Source organism: Crinia signifera, chromosome 19, assembly GCF_055691185.1.
Source record: "Crinia signifera chromosome 19, ASM5569118v1, whole genome shotgun sequence".
Lineage (NCBI taxonomy): Eukaryota > Metazoa > Chordata > Amphibia > Anura > Myobatrachidae > Crinia > Crinia signifera.
The window spans coordinates 127,812,705-127,833,157 of record NC_139226.1 but is presented as its reverse complement, the minus strand read 5'-3'; the positions used below and the strand labels follow the sequence as shown (position 1 = coordinate 127,833,157).

Below are 20,453 nucleotides of genomic sequence, written 5' to 3'. Positions count from 1 at the left end.
ATTGCAGCTGTGTCATCAAGCAGCCGTTGCATGCTTGAAAATGGTAACCCAGTGCCGGCCTTCTCAGCCGGGCTGTGCAGCCAGAAAGCTACTGTATAAATGCAAATAGATTGCAATCATATTGCTACCGCATTGCGGGTAGGGACCTGACATTCAAAACAGCCTGTGCGGGGTGGCCGCCAGCATGCGGGAGAAAGTTGCAGTGTTGCTTCTTTTTTTTTTTGGAAACTGCAACTAAAGCTGAAAGAGCGTACACCCTAAACAATATACTCGAAAATGTTCTTATGACTGGTCACTATCGTTCATATCCTTTAAATGTCACCTATATACCTGTTATCTATTTTACACTATTCATTATCCATTTCTCTGCCCCATTGGTTTTAATTGTAGGCATGCCAGAACGGTGTTTACATAGATGAGAGCACATAGCACCATCTGTGGCATGCCGGTGTAATGTGTCTTTTTGCCTGTCAGAATGGAGAGAAGCAGGAAAGTGGCATTCTCCCCCTCTCTCCGTTTTTCTCCACTCCCCAGCTGCCTTCAGCAGGGGCGTAACTACTTCCTTCTGGGCCCCATAGCAAAATTTGGAAAGGGCCCCCCGCCACAGGAGAAGAGGGTGACAGGTGTGGGGGGGGGGGGGGGGGGGGGGAGGGAGAGAGATTATATGGAAGGGGTGGGAGTGTAAAGGGGAGGTTGTAGCAGAAGAGAGGGAGAAAAAAAGGAGAGACATGGTGGGGAGGGAGTAAATGAGAGGAGGTGGAGAGAGACAGAGCGAGAGAGAGACAGACAGAGAGAGACATACAGAGAGAGACATACAGAGAGAGAGATATACAGAGAGAGACAGACATACAGAAAGACATACAGAGACAGAGAGACATACAGAGAGACAGACAGAGAAAGAGAGAGAGACAGAGAGAGAGAGATACAGAGAGAGACATACAGAGACAGAGAGACATACAGAGAGAGAGACACAGAGAGAGAGAGACATACAGAGAGAGAGAGACATACAGAGGGAGAGAGACATACAGAGAGAGAGAGAGACATACAGAGAGAGAGACATACAGAGAGAGGTAGACATACAGAGAGACATACAGAGAGAGAGAGAGATAGAGACATACAGAGAAAGAGAGACAGAGAGAGAGACACAGAGAGAGAGAGAGAGAGAGAGACATACAGAGAGAGAGACATACAAAGAGAAAGAGACATACAGAGAGAGAGACATACAGAGAGACAGACAGAGAGAGACATACAGAGAGAGACAGAGAGACATAAAGAGACAGAGAGACATACAGAGAGAGAGACACACAGAGAGAGACATACAGAGAGAGAGAGACATACAGAGAGATACAGACAGAGGGACATTGGGGGCCAGATGTATCAAGCTTCAAAAAGTGATAAAGAGGAAAGTGATAAACAACCAGCCAATCAGCTCCTACTTGTCATTTTCAAACCCAGCCTGTAGCATGGCAGGTAGGAGCTGATTGGCTGGCTGTTTATCAATCTCCATTTTATCACTTTTTGAAGCTTGATACATCTCGTCCACAGAGAGAGAGAGACAGACAGAGACAGAGAGACATGCAGAGACAGAGAGACAGACAGAGAGAGACAGAGAGAGAGAGACAGACAGACAGAGAGACATACAGAGAGAGAGACATACAGAGACAGAGAGAGAGACATACAGAGAGAGAGACATACAGAGAGAGAGACAGACAGAGAGAGAGACAGAGAGAGACAGACAGCGATATATATATATAGAGAGAGAGAGCGAGGCATACAGAGAGAGAGAGAGAGAGAGAGAGAGAGAGAGAGAGGACATACAGAGAGAGACACAGACAGAGAGAGACAGACAGAGAGAGAGACAGAGAGAGAGACAGAGAGAGACAGAGAGAGAGACAGAGAGAGAGAGAGAGCAGGGAAGAAAATGAGGAGGGGGCACCTGCATCACTTTTTTTTTCTTCTATTCACATCCTCTCCCCTCCGACCCACAGTTCAGGCTGCTCTGTTCCTCCCTCCCCCTCCCCTTTCCTCCCCCTCTTACCAGTACAATTGATGCTGTCAGTGCCGAGTCTGCCTGCACTGACAGCTCCGTGTCTCCTGTTTCCCAGGGCCTGGGTCTCCCACACAGAGCAGGCAAGCAGCACAGCGTGTTTCACGCTGGGGCTGGTCACTAGATAGTGACGTCAGTCCCCGGCAGCATCAAAGCAGGGAGAGAGGGGAAGGCTGATACAGCCGGACCTCCACCTTCCTTCATTATGTAGCAGCGCATCGTCGCTAGCGGGGGGGAGGGGGCAGAGAAGGCACTACAGACACTGCCATTCTGCCAAGCGAGCATAAGGAAAAAGGGTGCAGGGGATGCCTGCTGTGCTATGGGGCCCCCCAAGGGCCCGGGCCCCATAGCAGCTGCATCACCTGCACCCTCCATAGTTACGCCACTGGCCTTCAGTACTCTCTTCTGCCAGCTATCTAATGTCCAACTGGCATCACCAGTACTGGAGTTGCCGCACATCTTTCACCTGGCCTGTCTTGGTAGCAGTTGTCATCTAAATATGATGGAATGCTATTGGCTAGCACTGGCGGGAGAAGTATGACCACTTTAGTAAATGGACCCCATAGGCTTCCATGGGGTTACGCCATCTAGAATTGGCGTAACCCCTCGCAGCGAAGCCCCAGCGTAAACTGGGTTTTTACTGCATTTTGTGTTTGGTGAATCTCGCCCCAAGTCCATCACAATGGGGGTTATTTTGGTTCACTCTTTCTGACAAATTCCTTCTGAGATGGACAAAACCATGTGCACCGCACTGCGAAAATACGGCAATTCGTATTGATGTGCTATCAATACGAATACAAATTGCCGTATTTTCGGGATAGTAAATGTCAAAAAGAAGTGTATTTCTGGATACAAATACACCTATTTTTTTTTACAAATTTCCTTTAGTAAATTTCCCCCAAAATGTGCAGAGAGAATTAGATTTGGGTGACCTATTTTGTTTCTGTGCAGGGTAAATACTGGCTGATTTATTTTTACACTGCAATATAGATCTCACTTTGAAGTAAGACCCCACCCAAATCTAACTCACTCTGCACAAGTAACTTCTACCCCACCTGCAGTGCACATGGTTTTGTCCATCGAAGAAGGAATTTGTCAGAAAGAGTGAACCAAAATAACCCCCAATGTCACAACCTATTGGCGTGGCCTCATTCGTCCCTCTATTTCAAGCTGAGAATTTTGTGAAGCATGACTAATAGCATCACTTTGTATAATATATAATACTATGTCGAATAAACTATTTACTATTCATTTTTCTGCAAATATCTAATCCTTTATGTGAATACATCTTATTCTCTATATATCATATTTGTCTAGTGAACTTATTAAATACTTTGACCCAGTTACAGATGACAGATTATTGTAACTTGGAAAATGAATGCCGAATATTTTCCCTGGGGAATAAGAAATAACCTTTGTTGCATATTGAGATGTGCACTCATTTTGCCTGACAATATATTTTAATGGGAAGCTATAAATATAGTCTTTAAAAATGAATGAAGAGAAGATGTTGATACATTGCTTGGAGGTGTAAGAGAATTACCCCTGAAACAAATTAGACAGCTGTTCGGTGTATTGATATACGCTTAGGAAACCACGGAAAGGAAGATGAAATATTAAATGTCTTTCAACTTATCAAAGTTCTGACATCCAATCCTTAAGACGTTAGCTTTCTTTGTGCTAGGTTTATTTGTTAATTTCAGAAGTGAAAGACAAGGAAAGATTTGATATAATATAGCCATTGGCGTATCTATAATAGTTGCATGACATGTGGTACACACGGACCTCTGGGTCCAGGGGGACCCACATCGCACATCTTGCAATCATATATTATACTAACCTCTCTGGGTTTCGCATTGGTGTGACAGAAACCACTTGAAAAATGGTGCAGTAGCCATTTTTCCAGAGACATCCACGTGTGCAATAGAGAATTAACTGGAAACACAGAGCAGGTGCCATGTTCCTGGAGACCAATGCATGCATAGTAGACTCTGTCACAGAGGCCCCCTCCTCTATCAAACTACCCCTGAATATACCACTATATTATAAAGTTAAACAAGTTATTTTAAGTGAGCGCTTCTTAAATGTTTTGCTTTTCTTGTTTTGGGAACACTATAGAGGGAAACTCCATTGAGAGCAATTCATCTGAGGGTTCATTTTTATTAGTTTTATGAAAAATCACTTGGACTGTCTCTTGACCCTGGCGGCACACCAGAGGACTAATTAAGTAACTGGAAGTCCGCAATTAGCTTAATTAGTCATTGCTCATCCTTTCATAGTGGTGCCTTCTTCTTCCAGCGTCAGGAGCATTGATAGCTGAAGCAGCAGTGAGCAGCAGTTAGTGTAAAATGTGTAAGAGTGTCTATGAGTGTGTTTAAGTATGTGTGTGTGTGGGGGTATTCTCAACCATAAGTAGCGTCAAGGAAAACTCCCAGCATCCCTTGAGCTTCCCGGTATCTCCAACTCTCCCAACAGCCACTCCCCAGTGGGAAGATGGAGGCAATCCACCAGAATTCATGTCAGAATCAGCGCAGTGTTCCCGCGGCCGCTGTCAGAATCAGCGTAGTGTTCCTGCGGCCAGTGTAGTTATCTTGGTCAGTGTCCCTGTCAGTATCAGCGCAGTGTTCCCGCAGCCGCAGCCAGTATGTTCGCGGCTAACCGGAGCTTACGTAGTTAGTGTAGTCAGTCAGCGTTACGCAGTTAGTGTGTACTCAGTGTAGTCAGTCATGTATTCCGCGTCCCCTCGCGGGGCTCGCCACGCTTCGGGCTCGGTGGCTCGCTGCGCTCGCCACACTATATAAAATCAACTCCACGCCGACGTGGATAGTGGGGGTATGAAGAGGTCGGAGGATGCGTACCGCCGCCCCTCGCGGGCTCGCTGCGCTCACCATGCTTCGGGTTGGCGTCAATAGTGGGGTGGCGTTAACAATGGGGGGCCATTTTACCCATGAGGGGGGGGTTAGCAATTAAAATTGGGGTTTTGGGGGCTTTTTACATTGATTCCAATGTAAAAATCTCGTCGATCGCGTCGATTGCATCATCTCATGCATCTTATGCCGCACAAACACATAAGATGCATGAGATGCTTGAGATATCAGCCCCACACATACAATCTAGATCGTGGGCGCCGTGCTAGGAAAGCAGTACCAACAATATCTCTAGGCACTCACAGTATCAGTTGTACAGGAGTTTATAGTGATTACTAACCAAACTATTGTACCCTTCCGGCAGAGGTAGGTCAGGCTGTAGGGCAAGGTGGCATCTGCCTTCTGGGCTGCTGCAATTTTTCTGCTCAAATCCCTCTTGGATTGCAGCAAGTGTGATATATAAGGTCAACATTTATTATGTTGACATGGGGGACATGTAGAAAGGCCTAGCATGTTGACATTTCTCCATGGCAGTTTGCTGGTAGAAAACTCACCTTGTTGAAAGTTGCTAGCTAGGCCCTGCTCTCCGGAAATACCTGGGAGAGTTCCAAATTTCTTGGAGCTCTCCAGCACTCCTTGATCCCACCTGATAGCCCAGTGAAGGGGGTGGTATCTGGAGCCTGATGACTCATTCTACGATGCATCATGCCTTCATGTCCCTTTCCTCGTTGCACGCCGCAGAAAAATGCAGCATGATGGCACAGTAGGAAAAGGCCAGGACGTCGATGGCATGATTAATGGCGCTGATTATGGAGTGGTGAGAGGAAAGGAGCACAAGTTGGGAAGACTGGAGGAAGAGTAAGGTGGGGTAACGGAGCTGCCAAGGAGAGGTGACAGGAGATTACTGTAGGTGTCATATTGCCTCAATTGAAGAGGAGAAAAAGGAGGCAAAGTCATTGTCAGTGAGGGAGAATATGAAGGTGGTGGTGGCGGTGGTGTGTGTGTGTGTGTGTGTGGGGGGGGGGGGGGGGTGGTGGAAAGATTTTATGTTTGTTCTTAAACAATATACCTGGAATGCAGAAGGTTACACCTCTGTAAATTGTCAGTACTTTAAAATAACCATGGTGAGTCTTTTTACTAACAATATTTAATTGTCCTAGGGATAATTAGCCATTAAAACACAATGAAGCAAGCTTACACAAGCTCCATATGTATTTTCCTTTCCATAAACATCCTGCAATCAGTTAGACCAGTTGTCAAAATGCCACATATGTTATTTTTTTGGCTATATAAAATAATATAAAAGGTATTTAGTTAATAAGTAGAGTGTGCATATGTGCTTATCTAATGAATTTATCTCAATTTCTTTGTCAAAATAATCTCAATGTTGCGGGATAGTTTTTGTAAATACGTCATAAGCTGGTACTTCTGTGTAATACTGCAAGAACGTATCCTTTGTTTAATTAGGTGATGTGTGTCAGGACATGCAAAGACACGCTGCAGTTTCCTCTCTTTGGAATGAAGTATGTAAGGGAAACCATTGAGGCACCGATTACCTCTTTTTTTTTTCTGTTGGTCTAAAGAAAGAGGATCGGCCGCTGATATGAACTCTTGAGAAAAAGTAGAACTATATAGGCACCAATGGCAGATTTTACTTATGGGCTGAAGTGCCGCCACAAAACACACACACACACACACACACATCTGCAAGGGGGCAGGGACCTGACAACACAGCCATCGCAAGCCCAAATGGCACACAAGATTTCCAGAGAGGGGTTTCCAAATGCAGTCCACAATCACCCACTTGCAGAACATTGGAGCAAGTTGGGGAGTCTGGTGGAGAAGTAGAAGAACCGAGTAACGAACCTGGACATTAATGTAAACATTGGTCTTTTTATACTCTGGATAGATATATCAAACATTTCTATAATATACATAAGTGGTCAGGAAAAGGTTAAAGATACCATAATAAATAGAAACACAAACATAACCAGTACTGCACTTTCTTAGCGCATATACTCCCACCTCATGGTAAGGATCCTGTCACTTCTTCCTCATAGCCAGACTTATAAAGCAGCACAGCACAGGTTACCACCGCTGGACTTACAAAAGAAAAGTTCCACCAGTGTATTCAGTGTTCAGGGATTGCTGAAAGTTCAAATAAAACAAGCACTTACACTAAAATAAGTGTATATAAGTGTTTTAAGCAATCCATATGTAGCCTAATGGCATCTTCTGATATGGAATTTCTTATGGAGGGTTTCGAATTTGGCTACCTCTACAAAAAAAAAACAGGTAGTGCAACACCTTTTTATAAAGGGAAAACATTTATTTACACATTGCACTCACAATTTTTTAAATTATCATCACCAGCCGGTGATAAGTAGGGTCTACCATGAAGGGTCTCACCACACCACTCCTGTGGCTCTATCCAGGCTCCGGAACCAAGGTCAGAACATCAGGGTGGAAGATAAATCTCTGTGGTATTTGGCATGTAACATCAATAGATGTAGAGAGAATTATTGATGTTACATGTCAAATACCACGGAGATCTCGCTTCCACCCTGATGTTCTGACCTTGGTTCCGGAGCCTGGATAGAGCCACGGGAGTGGTGCGGTGAGACCCTTCGACAGTTCCAGTTCAGGTCAAACCTGGGACAACCCCATTTAATCTGCGGTTCCGATCCAGGTTATTCCTGGGCCAGCTCCATTTACACTGTGCACATACGTACTGTGTTAACTGTCCAGCCAGCGCTTGGAGACGACGGGTGTGGTATAACACACTGACAGTAGGGATTCCGACAGTCATTAGTCCGACGTCAAAATCCCAACTGCTCAGACAGCGGGGGGAGCACAACGAAGCCCCTTCCGGGCTTGCTGCGCTTGCCACGCTGTGGGCACAGTGGTTCGCTGTGTTCGGCACTTAATTTATTCTCTCTCTATGGGTTTCATTGACCCCCACGAGGGAGAATACCTGCTGCACGTGTGTCAAGCTTTTAGCAGTCGGGATTCCAACGGCGGGGTAATGACTGTCAAAATCCCGACTGCCAGTGAGTCCTCCGGCACCCGAGCCGACATCTTCTGCAACTCCTAGAGATCCAGCTCTCTCTATACTGTAAGCTTATGACCCGAGTTACCCGATCACACTGCCCTGTTACCTGCTTGCTGCCAGGGCAGATTCCTAGGTCACTGGACCTGGGTTATTTTTTTAGGGACCTTTTTGCACTACCCAATGAGACAACCTATTGATATATTATCTTGTTTATATGGGAATGGGATTGCTATTTTTCCATCCCTAGTAAAACAGTTTGAGATCTTTTTTTCAAGGGTTTACTAATGTAAATAAAGGCCCTTATTCTGGTTCACTCACAAAGGCAAATTTCTTCTCAAATGGATAAAACTATGTGCACTGCAGGGGGGGGGGGGGCAGATGTAACTTGTGCAGAGAGAATTAGATTTGGGTGGGATTTTACTTCAAAGTGAGATCTATATTGCAGTGTAAAAATAAAGCAGTCAGTATTTACCCTGCACAGAAACAAAATAACTCACCCAAATCTAACTCTCTCTGCACATGTTACCTCTGCCCCACCTGCAGTGCACATGGTTTTGACCATTTGAGAAGGAATTTGCCTTTGCGAGTGAACCAGAATAAGGGCCAAATTCTGGAACATTTTTAATCCATTCCAGAAAATTGTAAAAATGCGTGTTAGCACGTAACCAATTTTATGTTGTTGCATATGTACAAGAAAGGTAGTACTGTATCATACCCTCCAACATCTCGGACCCCAAAATCGGTACAGGGGGTGTGGCCGTAGATAGGGGTGTGGTCACGGGTAAAAGAGGTGTGGTCATGACCCTTTAACTATCAAGTTTGTTTAAAAGTTTGTCCCTACCTGAGGATTCCTGATTTTCTAGAAGTGTAGTGACAGTCCTGTCGGCAGTGCTGGGTCTGGCTGGAAAGGAAACTTCGGCCGCTGTTGGTACTCCGTGCTGCGGCACTTCAGGCCCCCTGCTGGTGACGTCATGCCGCCCATTCTTGATCCTGGTGGTGGCTTGTGCCAGTCACTGCAAATTGGCTGCGCACAGCCTGCTGGCACCAGTAGTCTGCCCACAGCTATACTGTGACGTCCCCCAACCGCAGGCTATCGCCGAGCAGTGGGGAGGCAGGCCCGCCTCATCCCCCCGCCCTGTACCCTGGGAGATGTAGTCCAGGCCGGCCGCTCCCCCACGCTCCCTGGGCTCCCCGGGAGTCGGTGTTGTCCTGAACTACAACTCCCAATATCCCTCAGAAACCGGTACAACCGGTACAGGCGTTTTTAGTCGTACAGACCGCTAATAAACGGTACTGTACCGGCTAAATCGGTAGAGTTGATGGGTATGCTGTATAGTCAATAGAAAATATTCATGATGGGTCGCATTCAGTGCTATGTTTTTGTTAAGTTCGTTTTGCACAGCTCCAGCTTGTATCTCTTATGAAATATGCTGACAAGACTTTGTGTGCAGCATAACCTATAATTAGCAATGAAGAAATTAAAGGCCTTCTAATTTAACAAGATTTTCACTGCTGTGTTTGACTCAACCAGTCACTGTAAAGACAGCGGGAGGACTGCTCCCAAGAACTTTCAATAAAATGTAATTGCATGTTATGTCCTCAAAGGCATGTGCTGTTTTTAGTCACAATGCTGCATACAGTACTTACAGAATGAAATGAAACTCAGTGGAAGCGGGAAGGCAGAACATTTGTTCCTGCACTGGGAAGATCATTTCAGTGCAAGCAGGATGGCTGCATTTTATATAATAGAACCTAAAATATATCTTCATTTTCCAGATTAACCCTTTGAGTGCCAACATCTCTGTGAGTTTTTCAAAAATATCTGCTAAAAATGCCGGCGTTGCTCAGATTTGTTATATCAATTCAAATTAAAAAAATGTTGTGTAAAAAAAAATTTTTTTTTTTTCCTATATACTGTGAGGTAAATGTTACAGGTCATTACAGGTCATTATTATGACTAAAAATGTTTGCTTGCCAATTTTCACACTGATTTTGACAAATTCACTTGACACTCAAAGGGTTAAATAGATACCACTACATGATATATATATATAAAAAGCACTTACCCCCCATGAGGTGAGGAATGGAGCCGGCACAGGGAGTTGAAGAATAGGTGATTTAATAAGTCAGCATCATGTAGACAATTACCCGACAGCCGTTTCAACTGCTCACAGGCAGTTTTCATCACCCCTGATGAAAACTGCCTGTGAGCAGTTGAAATGGCTGTCGGGTAATACAGCTGTTACTGTCTACATGATGCTGACTTAAATCACCCATTCTTCAGCTCCGTGTGCCGGCTCCATTCCTCACGTCGTGGGGGGTAAGTGCTTTTTATTATCAACCTATGTGCCTGGCACCGGGACTGCCCACCTGTGACCCCTGCATATATATATATATATATATATATATATATATATATATATATATATATAAATAGCAGCACCCCCCGTACAGCACCAGAACGACCGCCGGCAAACAACTACCCTCGGCACGCCACCCATTACTACCATTTTGGGCCCCCGAGCAAGACCTGTGGAAAGCTCCAAGGAACAACGCACAGACAAGCGGGACGCTGCACCTGTGCCCACCGCCAACCAGACCTAAACCTTCCAACCCCCCCCCCCCCCACATCACCCTTGCCCCGACCCCGGACTCTGTCCCGTTTCAGAGACCCCCGGAATCGGAACATTCCCCGCTACCCCTACCCCACTATCCCACCACCGCTGTTTTTGTTTACAAACCCCCAACCTCCCCCATCTCATTATTGTGTATATATATGCCAACCGCACATATTGTTTGTTTTTTTATATGAAACATTGTTAACCATTTGTGCAACTATTGTATCATTAAAGGCAATTTAAGCGACACAAACCGGCTTATAATTGTGTCATCGCACCAAACACCGAAGGGGCGGAGCGCTTCACTGAACCCTCCTTCTACTGCTTACCCTCGATTGGCCTAGTCACCCAATAAGTGAAGCAGCTAACCCCGACCACTGGGAACAGTGCGCAGGAACAAAAAAGACCCAATACATATATATAAATATATATACACACATCAAGTAGAAGTGGCACTCGGAGACTTGGCAAATGGTGAAAAAGATGGATGCTTTTAATCCAAGGTGATCTACGTTTCGGGGTTCGGTGACCCCTTCATCAGCAATCTCCCTCTCTTCCTCATTAGTCTACCAATCTCCCCCATGTCACCTAGCCCACATTACACTGTTACATCATAGTTACCTCCCCTGACATAGCAGCAATCTCTCTCCCCCTCCCGGTGCTCCGACAGGGGGCGAGCGCAAAGAAGCCCCTTGCAGGCTCACTGTGGACGTGATGGCTCACTTCACTTGCCACAGGTTCTATTTCCCTCTATGGGGGTTGGGGACCCCCACAAAGGATAATAGCCCCTGTGAGTCGAGATCCCCCCGGTCGGAGCACCGCCATGTGGGATTCCGACGTCGGGATACTGACCGTCGGGATTCATCCAGTACCCATATTGTAGATAAACACTGATATGAGTAAAAAATAAAAATAAATAATAATATGTCTCCAAGGTGCAACCAGTTCAAGACTATATAGGACAAGTACGGGGTACATATACGTAGCTGTAGCAGTAAAAAAAACTGAAATAAGTATCAGGTTGGCAGAAAACCAAGGGATTTGATGTCATTGAAGGGAGTATGGAGTGAAATATAGTTTATATAAGAGTAGCAAGAGCAATTGAGGCAAGAGGGCCGTGCTTGTGAGAGCTTCGATTCTAATGGGGAGGGACAGACAGATAGGGGTGGCATATATGTGGTAGATAGTGTGTAACATAGGGTTAGAATGATAGATGGTTTGGTGAAGAAGTGGGTCTTGAGAGCCCCATTTGAAGTTTTGTAGAGGTGAAGAGTCTGATGGGGAGATGTAGAGAATTCCAGAGAAAGGCAACAGCATGTTCAAAATCTTGAAGGCAAGAGTGGGAGGAGTTGGTCAGTAGGCAAAAGAGGCAGCATGAACAGTGGAGCAAAGAGTACAGACGGGAGTGTAAAGGTACATAAGGCCAGAGATGTAAATGGGAGAGGGGTGGGTGAAAGCTTTGTAAGTGAGTGTGAGAAGGTTGAATGGATTCTCAAACACAAGGGGAGCCAGTGTAGTGCTTGTAAGAGATGGAAGATAGACTTAGTACATTTGGAGAGGAAGATGAGCCGGGCAGCACACGTGGGGCTGGAGGAGATAATTGTGCCATCAATAGATAAGGAAATTGTGGAAAGTGAGGTTGAGATGTGGGATGATAATCAGTTCTGTCTAAAGGTGTGTACACACAGTGCTAATCCAGCAGCTGCCAAACTCCATTCAACATCGGCGGCCGCCATGACCCAGTGGGGTGGCATCATCTGCTGGCAGGGATGAAAGGATGGCGCCAAGGGGGGAGGGGGATGCGGTCGGCTATGCTGCTTTGAGCAGCATGGTCCTCGTTAAGAGATAGTAGAAATAGAATGTGCTGCAAGTCTATTTCTACATTAAATTCCGATGCTGCGGGGCCGCACATCGGGATCGAATCGGTATCTGGTGCTGCATAGCACGGTGAGATATTCACTATATGCTATGCAATTTTGACTATATAGTCAAAATCGACAGGGCAAATGCACCGTGTGTACACAGCATTAGACAGGTTGAGTGTAAGAAACCAGTGGGACATCCAAGAAGAGATAGCAGGGAGACAATTGGAGAATTGAGTGAAGAGAATTAAGGAAAGGTCAGGGGAGCAAAGATAGATTTAAACATCATCAGCATAGATATGATATTACAAGTCAAAATAACTGATGAGCTCACCTAAAGAGTATGTATAGAAAGACAGAACCAAGAACAGAACCTTGAGGGAACACCTACAGCCAGGGTGGCCATCAGAAATTGTGGGGACCAGGACTGACAAAAAAGACAGGGCCCCCTTTCCCGAACACCTGGAATGCCTGGTGAGACCTTTGTCTGCAGTATGGGTTGCAGCAGTAGAGGAAGAGGGGGAGGTATAGCGAAGAGTAGTAGAAGATGTAGGAGGACAGCCTGGAGAGAGCAGAATCAAGTAGACCAAGGGAGTGAAGGATTTACAGAAGGAGAGGGTGGTCCTCAGTATCTAAAGCACTGTTAAGTAGAACTCGAAGTCCAAGCCTTAGTTTTTAGTTCTTCTTAGCATGCAACTGGTGAGCTAGTTCTGGTAGTTACTAGGGGTGTGGTGTTGGTATCAAAACAAGAGGTTTAAAGGGTGGCATGGTTGTACTAACATGTTCTCACATGGAGAAGCACTCTAATGATGACCATTAAAGATTTTGTTAGGGGAGAAAGAAGAACCATCCATGACAAATAACCATATCTCCAACATCAATGGCTTTTCGTTCTCCTTTGGGTCAAAGTGATTGGATCCACCATCAGCGAAACCTGTGAAACTCCACCTCTTTCTCTGATTGACTCATGCCACAATTCCCACCCACAGCTGCTTTCACACTATCAGTGGTGTACTCTCATCGATGTAAACCATGGATGGCATCCTCAATGGAGACCATCAATGGGAGATCTTTAATGCACTTCCCTAGAAGAGTCTTCATGCTCCATCCAGTGCTCCATGGCACTTGCTGTGTGATGCCATGATGCTGAAGTTATTCTAGTGAATGATGTGAATGAAGCCTTTCTGCTGCTAACCAGGGTGGCTGAGGCAGCTCTGTTGCTCAATTAGATTTATTAGGTAAATCATAGTTATAGGTTGTGATAAGATAAAGGATATTGAAAAATAGTGACACATGCATTCAGTAGGGAATTCTGCTTCCTTGTCTGAGCTCTGAATGAGATGCTTGCCAGGCTCTTTACAATGGGAACAATGTCGTCTCTAGCTTGTTTCATTGCTGCTCCAGGGAGACATGGAAACAGAATTTCCCATTGAATGTTGTCATGTGTTCCTTCACAGACCAATATACGTATGATATTTTTTCCTTGATGTCTATATGCCTGATTTCCTAGCTGGAAGCAGACCATCACATTTTGTTAGGTGCTATTATGTCCTAGCTTATGTATACAAGAATCTGTTTTGTTGCTCTTACTCATGCCTCATTTATGCCCGTAATCCAAGGTAGAATGAAGTCTGTCTCATCCATCGGAAGCATCAGGCACATGCAAAACATTGATGCCCTCATAGACAGCAGTCAGAAAACACAGACAGACATTTGGTATCTATGAAGTGTCACTACTGGAATATTTGAGAACTTCATACCCTCCAACATGACCCATTCCATTAGGTACAAAATGCTCTGTTTCTGGACTTCCCTGCCAGTGGCAGTTGCAGAGGTGGGGCTCCAGCACAGTCCAATATTCAAATAGGGGAGCCACACCTACTGCCACCCCAAACATCACTGTCCTGGACTCACTGGCAGTTGATGTGACCCCCCCTCTTTGAATATTGGACTGTGCTGGAGTCCCACCTCTGTAACTGCCACTGGCAGGGAAGTCCAGGAACAGAGCATTTTGTACCTAATGGAATGGGTCATGTTGGAGGGTATGGAACTTCCCATATTGTAAATGCTTTATGTGTTAACTGTATGGAACTATGGGGTCTATTTCATACTTGCCTACTCTCCCGGGATAGACCAGGGAGGCTCCTGAAAACAGGTGGCTCTCTCGGCTCCCTGGAAACATAGGCAAGGCTACAGCAACCGCCTCCAGTGCTATAACACATCATTGTAGCCCCACCCCCTACTTTGCAATGCTGGTAAAGTGGTCATTGCATATCAGGGGGCAGGGTAATTTTTTACAGCCTCCCGTTGTACTGACCTGGCTGTTCCCATCTGTAGAGAGCAGCAACAAAGTTGGCAAATAAGGTCTATTAAGAAGTGCAGAGAAATCTGCCAAACATTGGCACGGATGGCCGATGGTTGGTGTTTGCGCGTGTGCAGAGGCGTATCTGCGCATGTGCGAACGCTGCGCACGACCAAATACAGCATGAATTCTGTACAGAAAACGATCTGTTGGAACTATCCGAACAGGGGGTGGAGAGGGGCGTGAAGGCCTGTTTGGGCTCATTACCATAAGCGTATGCCCTGCGTTTCATGGGCATTCCCATGAAAACGCTGGGCGTATGTATGGAAATCCAGCCGTGACGCACGTGTGGGGGGCGGACATATGACATAGCCGGATGTCAGCTGCCCGCCCATATCCCTGCTTTTGCACAGAGAAATGCCCGAGTGGTCTGGAGCACTCGGTGCTGCCTGACCATTCAGTCCAGCATTCGATGGTCGGCGAACATCGAATGATGGGGGAGGTTCCCACATATGGAGGAGGTGTTCACATCCACTCGCGGTCCGTTCGGTCGGCGTCTTACCGCCTTCGGACGGTGTGAGCGATCCGTACGGAAGGCGGGGCTAAGAACACTCGGTTCCTGTCCGAAAATACGCATCCGACCGATTCAACTAGAATAAGGGCCATAGTGCCATCTCTTGGTGACATTATGGCTGCACGCCCTGAAAACAGTAAGGAGGCGTTTCTCTGAAGTGCTTTCACATATCCCTCAGATTTGTTCTGTGCTGTCTTTCATACTTGGGACACATAGCAAACAGAACTCATCGTCGGCAGAGACCTTTCACACTTTGTCGGCTCAGTAGAACTTTTCATTTACAGATGAAGCCTTCTTCAACAAGCCTTCTCTGGAGAGCCATGGTGAGCCAACGTTTATTATCATCTATTGTTCTCAGCTGCAATACAATACATAGAACAATAGAGTAGGGGATTAGCAGAGGATTAAGTCTGACAGCTCTGGCTCACTTAATCCTATGAAAGGGCTAGATGGGGATGGCTCTATCTGTAAACACGGAGAACAATTTAAAGTGGAAAACGGGGTAAACATTTTCACAGTTTAAACTTTTTCTTTTTTTAAACTAAATAGAACTCTCTTTTCTCTAGGATCCAGGATGCTTATGGGCTTAGGGTGGGATGTATCAACAGATATCGCCGCCCCTTGCCATGCCCCCGCCGCGATGGCAGCGCATATGTACCGCGGCAGGCGGCGATAGAAGCCCATAGGCTTCTATAGGGTATCGCCACCCAAAGGTGGCGATACCCTGCTGGCGGTATCGGTGCAGCCGGGTTTTAGTACATATGAAAATGCGGTAAAACAGGGGTTTTACCGCATTTTCAGCTTAATACATCTCGCCCTTAATCATTATCTTTTTCTGGAGTGGATAAGCTAGAATTTATACTGATGCATTGTATAGATGGATTTAATATGATTTACTTAGGTACTTATGTATTATCTGGACTCCCATGTTAAATGCACCCCATTTTTTCATACCCCTACTATCCAACTACGCATGGAGTTGATTTTATATAGTGTGGCGAGCGCAGCGAGCCACCGTGCCCGAAGCGTGGTGAGCGCAGCGAGCCCCGCGAGGGGACGCGGACTCATAAGAAAAACGGGAGTCCAGATATTACATAAGTACCTTTACTTACAACGGAATTACTGACAATTACTTGACCGACGTTGTTATACCGGCATGGTGTAAACACCTATGGTCAATATCCCGACACATACATATTACCAATTGTTGAAATGTCTACAGTTAATATACCTACATGTTCATAATGCTGACACAGTTATAAAGTTGACATGAACACTGTATTATTGTAGCACGTCGCATGGCTCGCTGCAATTGTCATTCTTAAGCAAGTCGGTTTTTGAGATAAAAAAAATTCACGAAAAACTATTCGGTATTGTTTGTGACATTATTGTGGCTGTTGGCATTGTAGTTGTGTCTGTGTTTTCTCCCTGTTGGTATTTTGATATTGTAGGTACAGTATTTTGCTTGTCGGTGTGTATATTATCCATTGGCATTTGGTTGTGGGGATTCTGTAAATCGGTTTTCCGTCCATCGGCAACTCAACTATATACCCTGTAGAAGGTTGTTTGCATAAGATTGCTGTCGGAATATAGAAATGTTACATAATATGATTTCATTCAATCAGGGGCGTCTTAAGTGAGGAGGAGGCCTGTGTGCAGCCTCCTCTCTGCTGGTAGCAGTAGAGTCTGAGCACTAGAGCACACAGACCCTACTGTGCGTGCACAAACCTCTAGGAAAAATGGTGTGGCAGCCATGTTTCTGGTGATTGTGGAGTCTGAGCACTAGAGCGCTCAGACTACACTGTGCCTGCGCAGATCACCGGAAAAATAGCCACCGCTGGATTCCAGAGTGTATTACAAATATGGGTGCAGTGTGTGTGGTGTGGCTTCCCCTGGGACTCAGGGGGTCGTGTGCATCGACCCGTGTGGCACACACCACTGACTTTAATGTAGTCATTTCAGGTGTACCCTAGGGGGGGGTTTGAATTGAAAAAGGTTTGTAGCCTTGAGCTTTAATGCCTGGAGCTATTCAATTACAGACTTTTTCACACCCATTAAATGAACCTGTTTAATTGACATAAAGTGCAGCCTGCAAGCTCACATCAGGGACTAATGCAATAGCCCCGGGGGATCAATATATTACTAAATACTCATAAATCCCCCCTTTATCAGGGGTATGGATGGTGTAATGGTTAGCATTACTACCTCACAGCAAAATGTACTTAATTACCACTACAATTTCACTACACAAATACTGTATTACAGTTTAAAATACCTGTGTGCATATTCACATTTATTTATATCTACAAAAGTTTTGACTTAAGGTGGCCACACATCTACAGATGGATTGTCAGATTGGGCTGGTTGGAACAAAAACCTGGTAATGGATGAGTGACAGTTTTTGGCAGTTTTCCAGCATTTCAAAGCAAGTGGTCAACTGTCATTTACTCTCATCAATTACCAGGTTTTTGTTCCAACCAGCCTAATCTGACAATTGATCTGTAGATGTATGGCCAGCTTTACTGTAAATATTCAATGCAAAAAAATATTAGAATCAGTGAAAGTCAGGGTCCTTACTTTGCATGAGTAAGAATATTCATAAATGTGTTGACTTTTTTATTATTATTTTAAAATACTGTGCAACCAACTTGTTGGGACCAGTGGCTGTACTGTATATTGCATGTCATGCAGGAAACATTAACTTAAACAATTGGTACTAATGGTTGGGAGCAGGGTTATGGGACTTACACACTGGGAGATGAGTGCTGAGCAATCTGTCAGGGCCCGCGTTTCCCGTTGAGAACACTGGCCCTCACCGGCGATTATGGGCCAGATGTGCTAAGCTTGAAAAGTGATAAAATGGATAGTGATAAACCACCAGCCAATCAGCTCCTACCTGCCATGTCACAGGCTGAGTTTGAAAAACGACAGGTAGGAGCTGATTGGCTGGTTGTTTATCACTTTTCAAGGCTTAGTACATCTCACCCTAAAGGTGCCCATAAACGGTACAATTGCTGGGTGCGATGAGATGCGCGCTCCCGTCACACATCCCATCGTACAGCTCAAAAAGTATGTGCTGCACATACTGTGCTAGATCTCATCTCATCGCATTGCAAAACCTATGAGATGAGATGTGATATTGTATACAATAATTGTACCTTGAGATATTAATATCTAGCATGCTGGATATTAAGCGACGGGTGATAGTGTAGCGCGGGCTGCGCACGCTATTGCTATGGCCCTTAGACAAGGAGTGATGAAGGGGAATTTTCTAAGCAATCTCATCCGATTAAAAAATGCCCTGAAATTGCTCCTGGTGTAGGCCTCATTAGATCAGGTTTTGTATTACACTTGTATGTTACTACTTAGTCGTTATCTGTAAGATCATGATGACTCTCTAAACCCAAGTCTTTTCTGTTGACAGGATGGAGATTTAGATCTAACATCTTGAGTGGAAGCAACAGTAATTAGCATGGCCATAATCATCTGGAGACACTGAACCGTTGTGTCTACTGGGCATTATCTGGACACGCCTTACAGCAGGCTCACACCTGATCATTTGTACTACATTATGTGTAGGCGGGATGACCGCTGCTTTATGACGACTGAGTCTGAGAAAACTAAAACATTCCAGACACCAGAATTCTGAACCTCTTGTGGAATCGAAGACGAGGTCTGGTGTTTCCTGAAACTGACACTGTCACACTTTATTCTTTGCAACCTGCAAGCTGGCGTTGTTCCTTACTAGGATTAAATCTGGCACTTTTCTTGAAGATTTAACTATAGATCATTGGGAACATTTTATAACAACCCGCCATGGCGATACCAACCCCGAAAGTGAACTACAAAAAGAAGTCCCGTCTGTCTTCAGTCAATGGAGATGACCCAAGTTTTGTTTTTCTGTTTGAGAACAGTGTTGATGTCGGTAAGTGACCAAACCTTATTCTCTATATTTAAAGTGCTGGATTTCAGCATTGTGACGCTGTAGTTTGTGGAACTGACTAGAGATGGATTTCTGTCAGTAGGCAATTTGTCACGTTGTCCTCACGTCCGGGAAGTAACGTGTGATGATGTGCTTTGTATGCTATCGGTAAGGCTTCATGTCTAGTACTTACCTACAATAAGTTGTTTTATATCAAGGTGTATTGTACCAGGAATCGTAATTGTATTTTTACATGCCTTGTAGCTATAAAGGAAAACATTTACAAGTGAATCTAATAATATTTATGGGTTATTTTTATTGTTGGAACTTGGAATTTATTTGTCATTTTATATATGGGAAGTTAAATGGAGTTGAATTGTGTTCAATAGGGCATTTCAGGCTTCGGTGAGCATCGGGTAGTATTTTTACCTTGTTCATTGAAAGATATTTTAATTCTGGATGACTTCAGCAGTCGAATGAGTATGGATGAATCCGTAATTGAAAATCTAGGCCACGTAGCCCAGAGACAAAGAAGGTGCTTTCATTTCATGCACACAAATGATTAGCTTGTATGGCTGACCATATTCTGAAAGGGAAATTTTTTGAAACATGCCTTGCTATAACTTCGAGCAGGCATGTCCAAACTGCGGCCCTCCAGCTGTTGCGAAACTACACATCCCAGCATGCCTTGCCATAGTTTTAGCATCCCCTATTAGCAAACTGTGGCAAGGCATGATGGGACCATGGAGGGCCATAGTTTGGATATGCCTGACATTGGGTATCTTCAAAGCACACTGAATACTGATATTGGTTCTTACCATCTTAAATATATGGGCTGATTCAGTCCTGTTTGCTAGGCAGTGTATACTTGAAGCGGTAAGCGTCGACGTACGCAAACACATCCCCTTGCATGCAGCTGCCCTGGAGAAATATCATTCCATGGTCGCTTTCCATTGAATGCAGTGGCGTAAGTTTGTCCCAGTTGCCCGGAGGCAAGATAAATATTGGTGCCTCCCCACACACAAATTCCCAGGATTAGAACCGAGGACCTATCTCACTGGAGGCAGACACTTTACTGAGAGGGTACTTGTTTCCTAGGATGGCCACAACGATCATAATCGCGGTCATCAGGGGTAAAATCGGGGCCATCGCGGGCATCGCGGCCGCTAAAAAATCGGGTGCGATGGGCCAGACGCGATGCCTTCACAG

General features: G+C 45.2%; 1 protein-coding gene across 2 annotated transcripts in view; it reads left to right on the top strand.

The window, feature by feature from the left end:
• PLCH2 (phospholipase C eta 2) overlaps positions 1 to 20,453 on the top strand; it is a 595,308-nt gene that overhangs the window by 45,734 nt on the left and 529,121 nt on the right. For both annotated transcript variants that reach the window (XM_083163311.1, XM_083163318.1), the window contains exon 2: positions 18,747 to 19,247. In XM_083163311.1, the coding sequence (XP_083019437.1) occupies positions 19,139 to 19,247 (109 nt within the window). In that variant the 5' untranslated portion in view covers positions 18,747 to 19,138. The remainder of the gene's footprint in view (positions 1 to 18,746; positions 19,248 to 20,453) is intronic.